The sequence below is a fragment of the Desmodus rotundus genome, chromosome 4 (assembly GCF_022682495.2).
Source record: "Desmodus rotundus isolate HL8 chromosome 4, HLdesRot8A.1, whole genome shotgun sequence".
Classification (NCBI taxonomy): domain Eukaryota; kingdom Metazoa; phylum Chordata; class Mammalia; order Chiroptera; family Phyllostomidae; genus Desmodus; species Desmodus rotundus.
Window position 1 is genome coordinate 67119195 of NC_071390.1, and position 17006 is coordinate 67136200.

General features: G+C 39.6%; 1 protein-coding gene across 3 annotated transcripts in view; it reads left to right on the forward strand.

Annotated features, from left to right (window-relative positions):
- The window catches only part of WDFY4 (WDFY family member 4), a 353171-nt gene that overhangs the window by 313685 nt on the left and 22480 nt on the right, over positions 1-17006 (forward strand). For all 3 annotated transcript variants that reach the window (XR_008426691.2, XM_045196058.2, XM_053922799.1), the window contains exons 52-54: positions 918-1071; positions 3628-3719; positions 16782-16994. Coding sequence is in view for 2 of the 3 variants with exons in the window: in XM_045196058.2 (XP_045051993.2) it covers positions 918-1071; positions 3628-3719; positions 16782-16994 (459 nt within the window). In the remaining variant the exon portion in view is untranslated. The remainder of the gene's footprint in view (positions 1-917; positions 1072-3627; positions 3720-16781; positions 16995-17006) is intronic.

Genomic DNA, 17006 nt, shown 5'->3' on the forward strand with positions numbered 1-17006 from the left:
CTTTTTCGTGACCATGCCTGTCTTAGGTTACCCCTCCCTTGAGGAATCTTACCCGTCATTGGCTAACTGGTCAGGCTTGGGGCCAAGCAGGGTAAAGTAAAGGGGACAGAGGCGGCGCCCCGGCCAGGGATATAAGCTTTGTTTCCTTAATGGCTTATTGTCCCAAGGTCTCTGACTCAGCCTTAGCCATGGGGGTTTACAGTTTCTGAAACCAGGCAGGGTGGTTCCCAACACTTGACTAGTGCTATAGACATCTTCGTACATCAGGATGCCATCCCTGAAAGGTTGGCATGCCTCGAGCTCGCCATCCTCAGACCTGCTCTCGCTTCTCAAGGCTGCTATGCTAAATGTCACCATGCTAGGTCAGATGACCCTGACCTAATCTGCTTTCCTCCACCTCTGATCCTTGCCCTCTGCTTAGAATGCTCTTAACTTCTTCTCTGTCACCAGGCTTGCAGATTCACCAGGGGTCCACTTCTCCAGGAAACTTCCCTTGACCTTCACATAGAATGTCTGAACTATTCTTGGTCCTGCAGTTGGTTCTTTGCACCCTATCTTTGTTCCTGATTCAGAGTTGGCCCTTAGAAAATGTGGGGATTGGTCAGACAAATGACCAAGGTTTTCCTCTCTGATCTGACTCTTTTATTTCAGTGATTATTTATGCAACCTCTGTGGAAGCTCTTAGTGCAAGTTTCCAAGAGTGGTTGAGTGAACAAATGTCTGAAGAAACTATCACATGAATACATGGGCTGATGAATAAACACATGTAGGGAGAGGAATGAGGAGTTCTAATGGCAGGACCCTTGTCTCAGCGACTGAATGGACAAATGGAGGCCCACACAAGCCTGAACTCAGGTGCCACACAACCTGAGTTCTCACCACAAGCAGCTGATTATGTTGGCCCCTTTTCCTCACAGGGTGGAAGCTTCGACGTGGCAGATAGAATGTTCCACAGTGTAAAGAATGCATGGGAGTCAGCCTCCAGAGAGAACATGAGTGATGTCAGGGAGCTGACACCAGAGTTCTTCTACCTGCCTGAGTTCCTAACCAACTGCAATGCAGTGGAGTTTGGTGAGTGGAGTGCTGGGTGAGGCCAGCATAAGGTCTCCTTCTCACAGTTCAGGAGAACTCTGTCAGTATCTTGGCTGAGCAAATAACTGCACAGGCACCTTACAAGACCTTTGCAGTTGTGAGAGGCCTCCCCTGGGTGGCAGCACCCAAAGAAAAGGTGGGAGCTGAGGAAGGATGCTGGGTCCAGGCTACCAGAGCTGCTCTGAGCCACAGTTCCACCCATGACCTCTCCAGGCCTTCATCTGCAGCAAGGAGTGGCTGGGGAGCAACAGACCTTGCTAATAGCCAGATCTGGCACTGCTCTACTGTGTGACCTGGGGCAAGACCATGTCCACCTCTGGTATTGTTTCCCTCTGTGTCCCACATATGGGTTAACTTGGACTCTGTGAGCGAACCACAGAGCGGCAGTCAAGATATGTTGCTGAGTGGCATCCAAGGGCAGTTGTATGGGCACCTTGGTGACTCCTCCTTTTTCTCCAGGCCTCACTCCAAGATGAACCATACCTTTTCACTGATTGCTTGAGGCTCATTTCATATCAGGAGACCCAGTGAGCAAGTCCCCATGTGACTGTGTATATACCTCAGGAGCCTCCACTGCAAATGTCAGGGTGACTTGTAGAGGGGTTATATGAGCAGAGCCTAAAGCAGGGCATGGGCAACTCCACCCAAGACAAAGAGATGGAATCACTACCCTGTGAAGGACACTTATGAATGTTACCAACACACAGCTGAGGGCCCAGAGCTCCCCTTCCTCCATGTCCTTCTTCCTCCAAACAGCACATTCCATCATGTACCTCAGACAAGGCCAGATATAGGCCTAAGAGACACTGGTGAAATGATACAGCCCTTACCCCAGGCACTAACCCCTTGTCTGCAGCCAGAATACCTGTGGAATGTTTAGAATATGCCTGTTCCCAGTGAGTCTGATCCCATGGAACTTGGTGGCTTTCGCCATATTCAGGTTCTTAGATATTCACGTACACCAGGGGTGAGAATGGGAAAGTGCAAAGGCCAGTTCCTATGAGGCATGGTGGTAGGGGTGGTCCAAGAAAGGAGTAAGGGAACCAAGGACAGTGGAAGCCAAAAGAAGCGTGACCAGCTGGCCTCGTGAGGGGAGTGCTGGAGGACAGTATTCATTCTGCCTTGGAAAGGAAGGTGGGGCTCTATGAAGAATTGGCAGGGACTTAGCTACAGAAATGGTGCACATACCAAAGACTGGGTGTCCCCAGGAAGGTCAAAGAAACCAGGGGTTATTGAGCACCTAATTTATGAAGGAACTTTTTTAGGCACTAGGGATTTAGTTGGGTCTCCTGGAATAGATTGCCCTGCAGGTGTTTATATTCTGTGCAGAAATGGGGGAAGGGGATGGAAAATAAACACAAATAAATAAATGAAATACTGTTTGATGCTGAGAAGGTAGGAAAATGGCTTGAGAGTGACTCAGAGGGCCCTGTGTTAATTCTGATCCCCAGGAAGGACATGCCTAAGGAGGTAACAGGTGGGCTGAGACTGAATGATGAGAAAAACTAGGCCAGCCAGACACAACCCTGTAGGCCACAGAGAGGAGGGGAAGGTTTTATTTCAGTTGTACCATGAAGGCTCTGGAGGGTTTAAGCAAGACTATAGCTAATGTTTATTGAGCAATTTTCATATGCCTGGAATTATTCTAATGTTATGTGTATTTTCTCTTTTAACCCTTATACCAGCCATGGGAAGTAATAGGTGAGGAAAGTGAATCCCAAAGCCATTAAGCAACTTGCTCAAGGTTGTGCAGCTAATGGGCAGGAGAGACACTCAGGCCTGAATCCACTCTGTGTTTATTAAGCAGGGGTGTCCAACCTTTTGTTGTCTCTGGGCCACGAAGAAGTGTTACCTTGGGCCACACATTCGATACATTGTGACACATAATCACAGAAAAACTCATAATGTTTTAAGTAAATTTGTGATTTTGTGTCAGGCCACATTCATAGCCATCCTGGGCCATGTGTGGCCAGTGGGCCGCTGGTTGGACACCCCTGTGTCTGGGGAGGCTTCCTCTGAAAACCAAGCTGTCCTCACTCTAAAAGTGGAGAGAAAATACATAAATTATAGAACTGAATGAAGATTCAATAGGACTATGTATGCCAAGCACCTAGCATAGTGACCTGGCATCGAATTAGGTGCTCAAAATACAACAGCTTTCATTTTTATTGTTATTATCTCCTTGTTTTAGCATTGTATGGAAAGCACCCCAATGAGAAAGCATAGAGTTGTGGGAAAGAAGATGTACAAGCAATAATGACACTACAATCATTTTGTACAACTTGCAGATCAAGCACAGATACTGCCTGGGAAGGGAGGGGGTGCTTTATGGAGGGGTCAGAGGTTTAGAGGGTTAGAGTTTGGGACATTCCAGACAGAGGAAGCAAGAAGCAGTATAGCCCACATAGGACACAGCCTGCAGCCTGATCTGCATGGAATAAGTAGTCCTGGACAGCACATTGTCACATGCCCTAATTCCCAGCCCAATTTTGGCTCCCATTTACCCAAAGCCCTGCTGTTTCTTACCCCACTCAGGTTGCATGCAGGATGGGACAGCACTGGGAGATGTACAGCTCCCTCCCTGGGCTGATGAGGATCCTCGAAAATTCATCAGCCTGCACAGACAGGTGAGTTGATCAGGGTCATGACAAAGTGCCTGGAATCCTGAGTAAAGACCTCAGCATCCCATAAATCTCCAGCGAGACTTTCTGTGTAATTGGAGGCTACCAACAAGCACTTCTGAGGTTCTTATGTCTAGAGAGCCCAGAGAAAGGGCTGGGCTCTATGCTCCCTATTGGCAAGAAAATGCTTATGTTCTAGACTTTTCAAGAGCTACATTAGGCTTTGCCCTTATGCCAGTTTTCTGTGTAAATCACTTAAGGAAGTAAATTCAGATTCTTGTTTGATACCCTGAAGGGCAAGTCAGTGTCCTTAGTCAGCCCTAAAGGCAGGGCCACACCCTGGGCCACACCCTGGACTCCAGTCCCCGAGAGGTCCCCAGTGGCCAAAGGATTTGCCAAGATTGGGGAAGACTTGGCTTATTACCCAGAAAGGCTCACATGGATGGAAAGTAGAGTCCATTTGGGGATACATATGCTGAATCAAGTACCTGGGTTAACATAAACACATGAAAATATGTTCAATATCATTAGTCATTAGGAAAATATATATTAAAACTACAATGAAATACTACTACACACTCAACAAGATTGGCTAAAATTTAAATTATAAATAAAACCAAGAATAAGTAAGAGTGTGAAACAACCAGAATTCATCATACATTGCTGCTGGCAGGAAAAGCAAAATAGCATAGTCACTTTGAAAAGAAAGAAGTTGGTAGTTTCTTATAGAGTTGAAGATGCACTTACCATATCATATCACCCAGAAATTCCCCTTGTAACTATTTCCACAAGAAAAATGAAAACAGGTCCATAGAAAGTATGTACATAAAAATTCATCAGTTTTATCCATCTTAGTAAAAAAACTGAAAACAACACAAATGTTTATCAACCAGTAAAAGAACCAAATAATACATATACACCAATGGAATAGTATTTAACAATAAAAAGGAACAGATTACTAATACATGGAGCAACATCATGACTCTCAAAAGCACTGTTTTAAGAAGAAAAAGCCCAAACCCAAACCTATGTACTATGAAATCATATTTATGTGATATTCTATAAAAAGTAAAACTGTAGGGACAGTGCTCAGTTCACTGATTATTAAGGTCTAGAGTAGGGGTAACAGCAAAGGAGTACAGGAGAACTTCTGAGTTTATATAAATGTACTATGTTTTGATTATGGTCAGGGGTACATGACTGCATACATTTGTCAATACATTAAACTGTATATTTAACAAAGGTGAATTTTATTGTATGTAAATTACACCTAAAAAAAAAAAAAAAAACCCTATGGAAGCCCTGACTACTAACAACAAAGCTGTGCCTTTTCTCTGTCCTGATTTATTTCCAAAAAGAAAATTCTCCCCTGTGTTAACTCCACCTTGCCTCTGAAAATTCAGTAACAGCAGTCATCCTTCATAGAGTCCACTGGAGTTTAGTACTTGGGCCAGAGATGAACTTGACCTTCAGGTGGCAGCAGTCCTCTCCCCAGATGTTCTCAGATAAGTTCTTGGCCTGGGATGAGTGAGAAAGCTCACTCTACAGGCATGACTGCAGATGACAATGGTGTAGTGGGAAGCCAGATAGTCAAACAACCACAGAATAGTAGGGAAACTGTATCTGAAAATGCTAAAAAGGTTACACAGAGAATGCCATGAAATATAGGTTAGAGATATGATCCAGGGAAACTGGATAGTGGTGATAACAATGGCAGGAACTCTTTTGGAGGAATGAAGATTGAGTTGGAGTGAATTAGGATGTTGATGATCAATGTCAGTGAAGACATCAGAATATATACTTCTGAAAATACTCTACTCCATAAAATCAATAAAAATAATGGAAAAATTGTCATAACAAACTTTTTAGAACCCTGGGAATTAGCCAAAGGCTTGTAACAATCAGTGGAATATTCCGTCAAGGAAAATGGCTGAATCTTGGTAAGAATAGAAAGACTTGTGGTGTTTTAACTTGCCTTATTTCCAATTCTCCTCACCAGCTCCATAGTAGCCTTGAAAACCAACAGTCTACAATCACAATAAAAACCAACAGCCTGGCACTCACTGGTGGGGGAAGAATAGACCCAGACCCAGGGAACTGTCATTATTTGACCTGTCTGGTGGTTCCCTAAAAGACCCCACTTGGAGTCTGCCCAGTACAAACAGCCTTTTCTTTAGCAGCACTTGTCAAAAACAATCAGAAAAAAATAATAATAACACAGTGGCTGGTAGAGGCAGTAGATAATATTTGGCAAACAATATTTTTTTGCCAACTATGAAGCTTAAGGAAAAATTGGCAAATGAGGTATTTATAGGAGGCCTTGAAAACTTAAAAATATCCTCAGGAACCTAGAAGGACAAATATCTGAAGGGCTGTTTTATGCACAAGGTTGTGCTCATGCTCTAGAAAGACACAAAAAGGTCTTACGTTCTCACTTCTCATTGTGACATTGAGGCTCAGGGAAAGTAGGATTTGAAGGTAAAGGTAGAGTTTCTAATTGCCTGGCTGAACATAGAAACCATGCACTGTCATGCACAGAAAACCCTTTGGCAAAGACTGAGAGACTTACTGTTTTAAAGCATACAAAGGAATCTTCACCCACTTATCAGCTGATCATTAAACTAACAGAGTAGAGACTTCAGTGGCCACATACAACAAAAAATACAGACATTTAGAACTAGTTCAGAAAAGTTACTAGACAAATAACCACAATAAGTCCTGGGGGGGAGGGGAGAAACTGATTTCCAGAATCGCCACATTATATTACTTGAAATGCCCAATGTTCCATAAAAGGTATAAAGCATGCAAAGAAAAAAAAAGTGTGGACCATACAAAGTGGGCTGTGGTGGAGGAGGCAGTCAATAAAACTATACCTGAGGAAGCCTAAACTTACTAGATAAAGATTTTACAACAGCTATTGTAAATGTTTCAAGAACTAAATAAAACCATGTCCTAAGTATTAAGGGACAGAGTGATAATTACATCTCATCAATAGAAAATATCAATAAAAAGATAAAAATTGTAGAAAGGAGCCAAATAGAAATTGTGAAGTTAAAAAGTACAATAACTAAAATGAAAATTTCAGTAGAGGAAATTAACAGCAGGTTTGAGAAGGTGGAAGAGAGAATCAGCAAACTGGAGAGATAAATCAATTAAGATGATCAAATCTAAGGAAAAAAAGAAAAATTAATGAAGAAAAATAAACAAAACCTAGAGACCTATGTAACACCATCAAGCGTACACATAAGGAAGTACCAAAAAGAGAAGAGAAAAAGGGGCAGAAAGAATATTTGAAAAAATAATGTCCAAAAATATCCCAAATTTGTTGCAAAGCATTAATTTATACATCCATAACACTAAAGAAACTCCAAGAAGGATAAACTCAGAGATCCACACTCAGGAACAACATAAACTGTCAAAAGATAAAGTCAAAAGATTCAATCTGGTGATGAATTCGGTGGAAGTTATACTCACCTCCTCCCAGAACCAAATCAAAATGTCAATTAAATTATAAAACAATTAACCTGAATAACCAACTAGAGACTAGATGATTAAAAGTCTTATAACTAAAGATATACAAAAGAAGCTACATCAAGACTGATAGAAAAGGCAGAGATGTCAAAAGGGCTGGACCTGCATCTATGTACAGCAGTTGAGAAACTGTAGGAATATCTTAGCTGCAAACATTGCTCCTAAGAAGTGAAGTGTCCCAACTCCACGCAGAGCTTCCCAAATCAGAACACTAGTGGTAGGAAGACAAGCCTATATAATATCTTGCTGTGAAAATCAGTGAGGAATCTGTCTGCCAGTGTGAGGCAGAAAGTGCTAGACACTCAGGCACTGTTTTAAAAGCCTAACACACAAAACTGTGTTTGCAGACACTTATTCTGGGCTCCAGCCCCGGGAAGGCAGCTCAGAGTAGACCGGAGTCATGCAGGGAAAGAATGGGTAGTGTGGCTCTGGATATAGAGCTGGAGGGACAGCCATCATTGTATCTGTGCTGAGACCCTCTCCCACACTGCCCATAGATGCCATCAATCCTGAGTTGACCACTCCCCTCTATATTACTTCAGCCTGGGAGGAAATGCACTAGCCCCACTATCCTGACTACCAGTTGCCCTGCCTGCCATACTTGTGCCCAGCAGAGGAATCAGTTAGCCGTAGCCAGGCTGGCTTGTTGCAGTCATTCTCAGCATGTTCTCAAGGAGGTCCAATAAGACTCAGGGGTTGTCAGATATGCATAGAGAGAAACTGAATGGAGTGGCTTTAGGCAAGTGCTGTTCCTCCTCCTTCCCCAGTGCCCAATGGGCACCACACCTCCTCCCCACAGCATTGGCCTGGGGAGATGCACTAGCACCACCCCTGCTACTACCTGTGGCTCTGCCCTGCCAAGCTCAAACCATTCAGAGGAGCCTCCTAACTGCAACCAGACTGGGCCCAGGCAATCTTTCTTGGAAGGCTCTCAAAGAGGTCTGTGCAAACTCAGGAGCTGTGGAAGACACAGAGAGAGACTGGGTTGTGTGGCTTTTAGAAAAGGACCATTTTTCTCTGTGTGACCCAACTGGCCCCACAATTCCTATACAGAGTCCTCCCCCAACATGGCCAAATCTTAATCTGTTTAGCTTGATAAACTTCACTGGCCTCATCCTGATGACTCCCTGAGACCCCACCCTGAAGGTTCACAGACCCCAGGCAGGTGACAGTTGGCCTTGATGAACTAACTTTGAGACATTTGCTAACTGACCTCAGATTCAGTACTGGTGCCAAGTTCGAATCTGTATCAGTCTTATGAACACCACTCTCACCTAGCAGGTAACACACTGGGAACTTACCTCAGGCAACTCTTTTAGTGACTGAGCCTAACAGAGAGCTGGTAGGCAGAGATGGATCTCGGGGTGTTTTAAGTCTTTTCTTATAATTCTCCAGGCTAGATACTGGTAGAAGCTGGAGTTGTTACACAGATTGGCTCCTCCAGTACACATCCAGGCTCAGCAGAGACAGCCAAGCATGGATTGCTTTATAGATCCAAAGAGGTATCCCAGGGCCAGTCACAGACAGTGTCTGACATTCACCTGTACCAGGGTCCTTTTGAAGAAGCTCTAGGACCAACACACCTTGTGGCTGGGTTCAGACCACATCAGAGCATGACCCAATTAGCTCCCCAAATGGCATACTCAAGTGAGGTCTTGGCAGGCACTAGAATCTGCAGGGGCAAATTTCATTTTGTAGGGTCAGCCCTTGCACAGGAGCTCATACACTGTGGTTGGAGGAAATTCTTACAGTCAGCCAGCCTAAGAGTCAACCCCACCCATGGATGGGCCAACAGCATTCAAAACTCAACTACAATGGGCGTGCCCTTAGAAGAGACATTCCTGGAGCACATAAATCAGGTGATCAGGTAACTGCTCCTCTGGACTGCACAGGATGCGAACTATATAAGGCCACCTTAAGAAGACTGGGAGACATAGCAGATATACCCAGTATACAGAAACAAATACAGAAAGACAGCCAGAACTGAAAGACAAAGAAACACACTCCAAATGGAGAACAAGGAAATCACCAAAAATAAATAAATAAATAAATAAATAAATAAATAAATAAATAAAATGAAGGCAAACAATCTACCAGATTTAGACTTCAGAACAATGGTTATAAGAAGTTCAAGAAACTTAGAGAAAGAATGCATGAACTCAGTGAGAACTTTAAAAAAGAGATAGCAAACATAAAAGAGGGCATAGAAATCATAAAAAAGAATTAATCAGAAATGAAAAATTCAATATACAAAGTGAAGAATACACTAGATGGAATAAAAATAAAGTAGATAAAACGCAGGATTAAATCAGTGATTTGGAAGATAAGATAGCAGAAAACATCCAATCAGAGCAGCAAAAAGAAAACAGAATTGAAAAAATAAGGATGGTTTAAGCCATCTCTGGGACAACATCAAGCATAACAACATCCCCATCATAGGGGTACAAGAAGGAGAAAAGAAAGAACAAGAGATTGAGAACCTAATGACTGTAAAGTTTCCTAACCTGCTGAAGAAAAAAGGCACACAAGTGCAGGAAGTGCCAACAGCCCCAAAGAAGATGAACCCAAAGAAACCCAACTAAGACACATCATAATTAAAATGGCAAAGGCTAAAAACAAAAAACAAAACAAAACAAAACAAAAAAATCTTAAGCAGCAAAAACAAGATGTTTAGTTAAAAACAGGAAGATTACATAAGACAGCTGATTTTCAACAGAAACATTTCAGGCCAGAAGAGACTGGTACAAAATAAACAAAGTGATGAAAAGCAAAGACAAAAAACCAAGACTACTCTAACCAGGAAGGCTATCACTTAAAATTGAAGGAGAAATAAAGAGCTTCCTAGATAACAAAAAGCTAAAGTTCATGACCACCAACCCAATATTGCAAGAAATATTAAAGTAAGAAGAAATAAGAAAAAGAAAAAGATAAAATATATAATGGGAATAAATATGTACTCAACAGTCACTTTAAATGTAAAGGAATTAAATGCTCTGATCAAATGACATAGGATAGCTGAATATATAAGAAAACAAGACCCATATTCCATATACTATTTTGTCTACAAAAGATCAAATCCACTCAGATAAAAAGAAATACACAGACTTAAAAGAAATGGATGGAAATGAAAATAAAAAAAAGCTGGGGTAGCAACACTTAAATCAGAGAAAATAAACTTTAAAATAAAGACCATAATAAGAGAAGAAGAAAAACATTACATAATGATAAAGGGATCAATTCGACAAAGGACATAACCCTCATAAACATTATGCACCCAAAATAGAATCACCTAAATACACAAAGCAAATATTGATGGACATAAAGTGAGAGATCAACAATAAAAATAAAGGACTTTAACACTCGATTGAGATCAATGGATAGGTTTTTCAGACAGAAAATCAACAGAGAAACAGTGGCCTTAATGACACATAGACCAGATGGATTTAAATAATATTTTAGAGCATTTCATTCCAAAGCAGCAGATATACATTCTTTTCAAGTGCACGTGGAACATTTTCCAATATAAAACACATCTCAATGAATTTAAAAAGACTGAAATCATATCAAACATCTTCTCTGACCATAATGATATGAAACAAAAAATTATTTACAAGAAAAAAACTTAAAAACACAAAACATATGGAGGCTAACAACATGTTACTAAAACAATGAATGAGTTAACAATGAGATCAAAGAAGAAATCAAGAGATACTTTGGGACAAATAAAAATGAAAACACAACCCCAGAATCTATGGGACACAGTAAAAGCAGTTATATGAGGAGGATTCATGCAATACAGTCCTACCTCCAGAAATGAGAAAACTCTCAAATAATCAATCTTTCCTTACACCTAAAGGAACTAGAAAAACAATAACAACAACAACAAGAAGCCCAAAGTGAGTGGAAGGAAGGAAATATAAAATCAAATTAGAAATAAATACAGTCTAAAAGCAATACAAAGCTCAATTGAACTAAGAGCATGTTTTTTGAGAAGATAAACAAGATTGATAAAACTTTAACCAGACTTATCGAGAAAAAAAAGAGAGGACACAAATAAATAAAATCAGAAACAAAGATGAGAAGTAACAAATGACACCACAGAAATAAACAGGATTATAAGAAAATATTATGAACAAGGATACACAAACAAATTGGAGAAGCTTAAAGAAATGGACACATTTATAGAAGCATGAACTCTTCCAAGAGCAAATCAAGAAAAAACAGAAAATCTTAACAGATCAATTATAACCAATGAAATCAATTCAGTAATCAAAAAACTCCCATCAAACAAACATCTGGGATAAGATGGTTTAACATGGATAATTTTACCAAACAGTCAAAGAAGAACAAACACCTACTCTTCTCAAGATTTTCTTTAAAAGTTAAGGGCAGGAAAAACTTCCAACATTGTTTCATGATGCCAGCATTATCCTGATACCAAAACCAGATAAAGACACTACAAAGAAAGAAAATTATAGGCCAATATCCCCAATGAACATACATGCAAAAATTCTCAACAAAATATTAGAAAACCAAATTCAGCAATACATTAATAAGATTATACACCATGATCAGGTGGACTTTATTCATGAGATGCAACATTGTTTCAATACCTGCAAATCACTTAACATGATACACTACATAAACAAAATTAAGACTAAAATCGTATGATCATATCAATCAATTCAGAAAAAACATTTGACAAAATTCAGCACCTATTTGTGATAAAAACTCTCAGCAATGTATGAATAAAGGGAACAAACCTTACTGTAATAAAGGCAATATGACAAACCCACAGCCAACATCATACTCAGTGCTAAGAAACTGAAAGTGTTTCCCTTGAGATAAGGAAAAATACAGGGATGTCCGCTTTCACCATTCTTACTTAACATACAAAAGGAAGTACTAGCCATAGCTATCAGATAAGAAGAAAAAATAAAAAGCATCTAAATGGGAAATGAGGAAGTAAAACTGTCATTACTTGCAGATGACATACATAAAGAGCCCTAATGAGTCCACCAAAAAAAATTACTAGAACTGGTAAATTGAACTCAAAGTAGAAGGATAAATATTCAGAAACTGTTGTGCTTTTATACACCAAAAATGAACTATCAGAAAGGGAAAACAAGAAAACTCATTTACAATTGCATCCAAAAAAATACCTAGGAATAAATTTCACCAAGGTAAAAGACCTGTACTCAGAAAATTAAAACACTGAAAAAAGAAACTGTAGAAGATACAAATAAGTGGAACATATACTGTGTTCATGGATAGGAAGAATTAACATCATTAAAATGTCCATACTACCCAAAGCAATCTATAGGTTCAACAGAATTCTAATTAAAATACTAACGGCCTTTTTTACAGAATTGGAATTAATAATCCATAAGTTTATATAGAATCACAAAAGACCCTGAAAAGCCATAACAGTCTTGAGAAAGAAGTACAAACTTGGATGTATCATGCTACCAGATATCAAACTATACTACAAGGTTATAGTAATCAAAACAGCATGGCACTGGCATAAAAACAGACACACAGATCAATGGAACAAAATAGAGAGCCCAGAAATAAATCCATACCTAGTTGGTCAATGAATATATAACAAAGGAGGCAAGAACATACAAGGAGATAAAAACAGTGTAGTCAATAAATGGTATTGGGAAAATTAGACAAATACATACAAAAATAAAACTAGACCACCTTCTTACACCATATACAAGAACAAACTCAAAATAAATTGATGACTTAAATGTAAGAGACTTGAACTCTAAAACTCCTATGAGAAAACTTAGGTAGTAAATTCTCTGCCATTTTTCTTAGGAATATTTTTCTGAAATATCCTCATGGGAATGGGAAACAGTAGAAAAATAAACAAATGGAATTACATCAAACTGAAAAGTTTTATTTTAGTTTTAGAGATTTTAAAATTTTACTTATTCTTAGAGAGAAGGAAAAGGAGGGAGAAAGAGAGGGAGATAAACATTGATGTGAGAGAAAAACATCAATTCATTGCCTCTCACACATGCCCTGACAGGGGAACCAGGACCACAACCCAAGCCCATGCTCTGACTGGGAATCAAACCAGTGATCTTTCGCTTTGTAGGATGATGCCCAACCAACTGGACTTCATCAGTCAGAACTCAAACTAAAAAGTTTTTGCATAACAAAGGAAACCATCAACAAAATGAAATGACAACCCACTGAATGGGAGAACATATTCACCAATAATACATCTAATAAGGGTGTTAATATCCAAAATTTATAAACAACTCATACAATTCAACACCAAAAAACAAACAATCTAATTTAAAAGTGGACAGAGGTTTGAACAGACCCTTCTCCAAAGAAGACATACAGATAACCAATAGACATATGAAAGGTGCTCAAAGTCACTAATCATCAAAGAAATGCAAATTAAGACCACAATGAAATGAAATCTCACACCTGCCAGAATGGCTATCATCGATAAATCAACCAGCAACAAATGTTGGCAATGCTGTGGAGAAAAGGAAACCTCTGTGCATGGTTAGTGAGAATGCAGATTGGTGCAGCCACTATGGAAAACAGTATGGAAATCCCTCAAAAAATAAAAACAGAACTTCTTTATGAACCAGCAATTCCAGTTCTGGGTATATGTTTGAAGAAATCCCCAACAGTAATTTGAAAGGATATATGCACCATTATGTTCACTGCAGTGTTATTTACAAGAGCCAAGATATGGAAGCAACCCAAGTGCCCATCAATAAACAAATGGATAAAAAATTTTAAAAAAACTCTAGTACATATCTACAGTGGAATATTACTCCATCATTAAAAAAAATGAAATACAACCATTTGCAACAGTATGGATGGACCCAGAGTGTTTCAGGCTAAATGAAGTAAGTCAGACAGAAAAAGACAAATACTTCATGATTTTGATTACAAAGGATCCAGCAGAAGTAACACCTGCGTGACTGTGGTTGGTAGGGTAACAATATGAGTGTAATAACTTATAGATTTAATGTGAAAATTTTACCTAAAATGTCATATAGTGTGCTTGTATGTGATATTGTTATGTTACAGAATTACATGCTCATGATTTTGTAATATAAAAGGATGTTATCTGTGCCAGACCTTGTATATGTAATCTAAAGAGCAAAATAAACAAACAAAATAGAAACAGACTCATAGATACAGAGAACATTTTGACAATTTCCAGAAGGGAGAGGGGTTGGGAGTCTGGGTAAAAAGGTGAAGGGATGAAGAACTACAAAGTGATACTCACAAAATGTTATGGGGATGTAAAGTACAGACAGCAGAGGGAATATAGTCAATAGATTGTAATAACTATGTATGATGCCAGGTGGGTACTTGAAATATTAGGGGAATACCTTGCAGAGTATATGATTGTCTAACCAATATGCTGTACACATGAATGTAATAAAAAATAATATTAAATGTAACCTGTAGTTGAAAAATAAAGTTTAAAAAGAGATAAAGTCAAAAGAAGAATTTTGAAAACAACAAGAGTGAAGTCATCACCTAAAATTGATCTTCAATAAGATTAACAGTTAATATTGTTTTAGAAACCAGGAGTCCAGGAGGCAGTGGCATGACATATTCAGAGTGCTAAAAGACTGCCAACCATGAATTCTATGTCCAGCAAAAATATTCTTCAAAACTGAAGAAGAAATTTATTAAGACATTCCCAGATAAATAAAACAGAGAATTTATCACTAGCAGGCCTGATGTGTGAGAGATATTAAAGACAGTTATTCTTCCTGAAATAAAAGGGCAAAAGACAGTAAGTCAAATACACATAAAAATAAAGGAAGTGAATGACAATAAGGAAATGGAGAGGGTAAGGATGGGTAACAAAAATTCTGGTTGTGAAGGAGAGAATGAAGAGAGAACAGTACCTAGATGAGATGACAGTTTAAGGGAATGTTAAGGCTTTGTATCTAAATGTTTAAAAAGCATGTTTAAGAGACAGTGGGAAAGGGATGTTGAATATAAAAGAGAAGGATTAATAACTTCATGAGAAAGCAGGAGGATTTGGAATTCAAATCAAAGGTAGAGCGTTAAACTTTGTGTAAGAGGTGGGATAGCTTGATTTGAACAGGAGGGAAGGAAGTCAGCAGGTAGTAGATGAGGGTAGATTTATGTGTTTTCAGGAAGATGTATGAGTTCCTAATTGGCTTCTATTTTTCTCTGTAAAGTGGGAGTTATGGTTAATTGCTGAAAGTGGACAGACTGAGAGGGTCAGATTGAGGAGATTACAGGAAATGGGAAATAGTCATGTGAAACAATTTAGCATGAGTTGGCCAGAGAAACATCTGGGTTATCTGGCAATGCTCATTGTCCATTTGAGATTGGTGACCAAAAATTATAGATGGATCAATGTTTCCACTTGTGTGATGTTCTTCAGCTACTCTGGTATAGGCATGAAGACAGAAAATATTTGAATTTACTCAGAATGTTATGAAAAGACAGAAGTACATATGATTCATAAAACGAGATATTGGCCATAGTATTATTGAAATATTGGCCCACTAAATTTGAGTTGGATCAAGATGTGGTTAAAGACTGGAGAGTGTTGATAGATTAACAACTAAAATAAGTAGAGGGGCAAGGGACTGTATGTACTGATAAGGTGGAAGAATAATTTTAGAAAGTAGTTAAACAACCAGCAAGGTGAAGATATGCCTTTCACCAATGGGATGATTGAATGAGTGATTTTGAAGGAGTAGTTACAGATACTGGCACGGGTGAAGGTGTGTTTATGGGAGTGGGTGACTATTTTGAATGGAGGTAAAAAGTCATTGTAGAAATGACGCTTAAAGAACTCAAAGATGAGAGATTGAAATCACTAAGAATGTTGCATTTTTCATGCCAGCAAAAGGTGGTGCTAATGAGCAGAGACAGCACACATAAAACCCCAAGCCATGCCTGGTACCTAGTAGGTGCTCAGTGTAATCATTGTAGCTAATACTACATGAAGATAACCATGCACCAGGCACGAACACAAACTAATCTGCCCATAAATCCATAAAGAAGGTACAATTATTGTCCCTATTTTGCAGATGAAGAAACTGAGGAAGAGATGTTAAGGAATGTAAGTGGCAGTGCTGGGGTCCAATCCTCTCCAGAGCATATTCTCCTAACTCTGACACTTAGTCTCAGCTTCCTAACATTCTCTGGTCAGAATCAGCTCTCATTTCTTCTGTGTCAGATCTTAGCAGGACCCCAGGACTTTATTTTCAGTCTGGACTCTTCCCTTTGGCTGTCATTCTCAGATATTCTGGTCCTCATGGTTATTTTACAGAGTGGATGAGCTAGGGTAATGGGAACAGTCAGATCTGTTTTGCCACTGGCTGGGAGCAGGAACTGGGTAGTTCTTGGGTGTCCTGCACATCTGCCCACTTAGAACTCATTAAGTCCAAGGAGTCATCACTCATTTCCTGTGCAGAGCCAGGAACTATTTGCCCTTCCTAATGTGTGCAATGAGTCTCCGAGAGGCCTGCGTTTTACATGCTCTTTGGGTTTTGGTTCCAGGCTTTGGAAAGTGATTTCGTCAGTGCCAACCTCCACCACTGGATAGATCTCATTTTTGGGTATAAGCAGCAGGGATCGGCTGCAGTGGAGTCTGTTAATACCTTCCATCCCTACTTCTATGGCGACAAAATGGACCTCAGCAGTGTCGGTGACCCCCTGATCAGGAACACCATCTTGGGGTTTGTCAGCAACTTTGGACAGGTTCCCAAACAGGTACAGCATGCC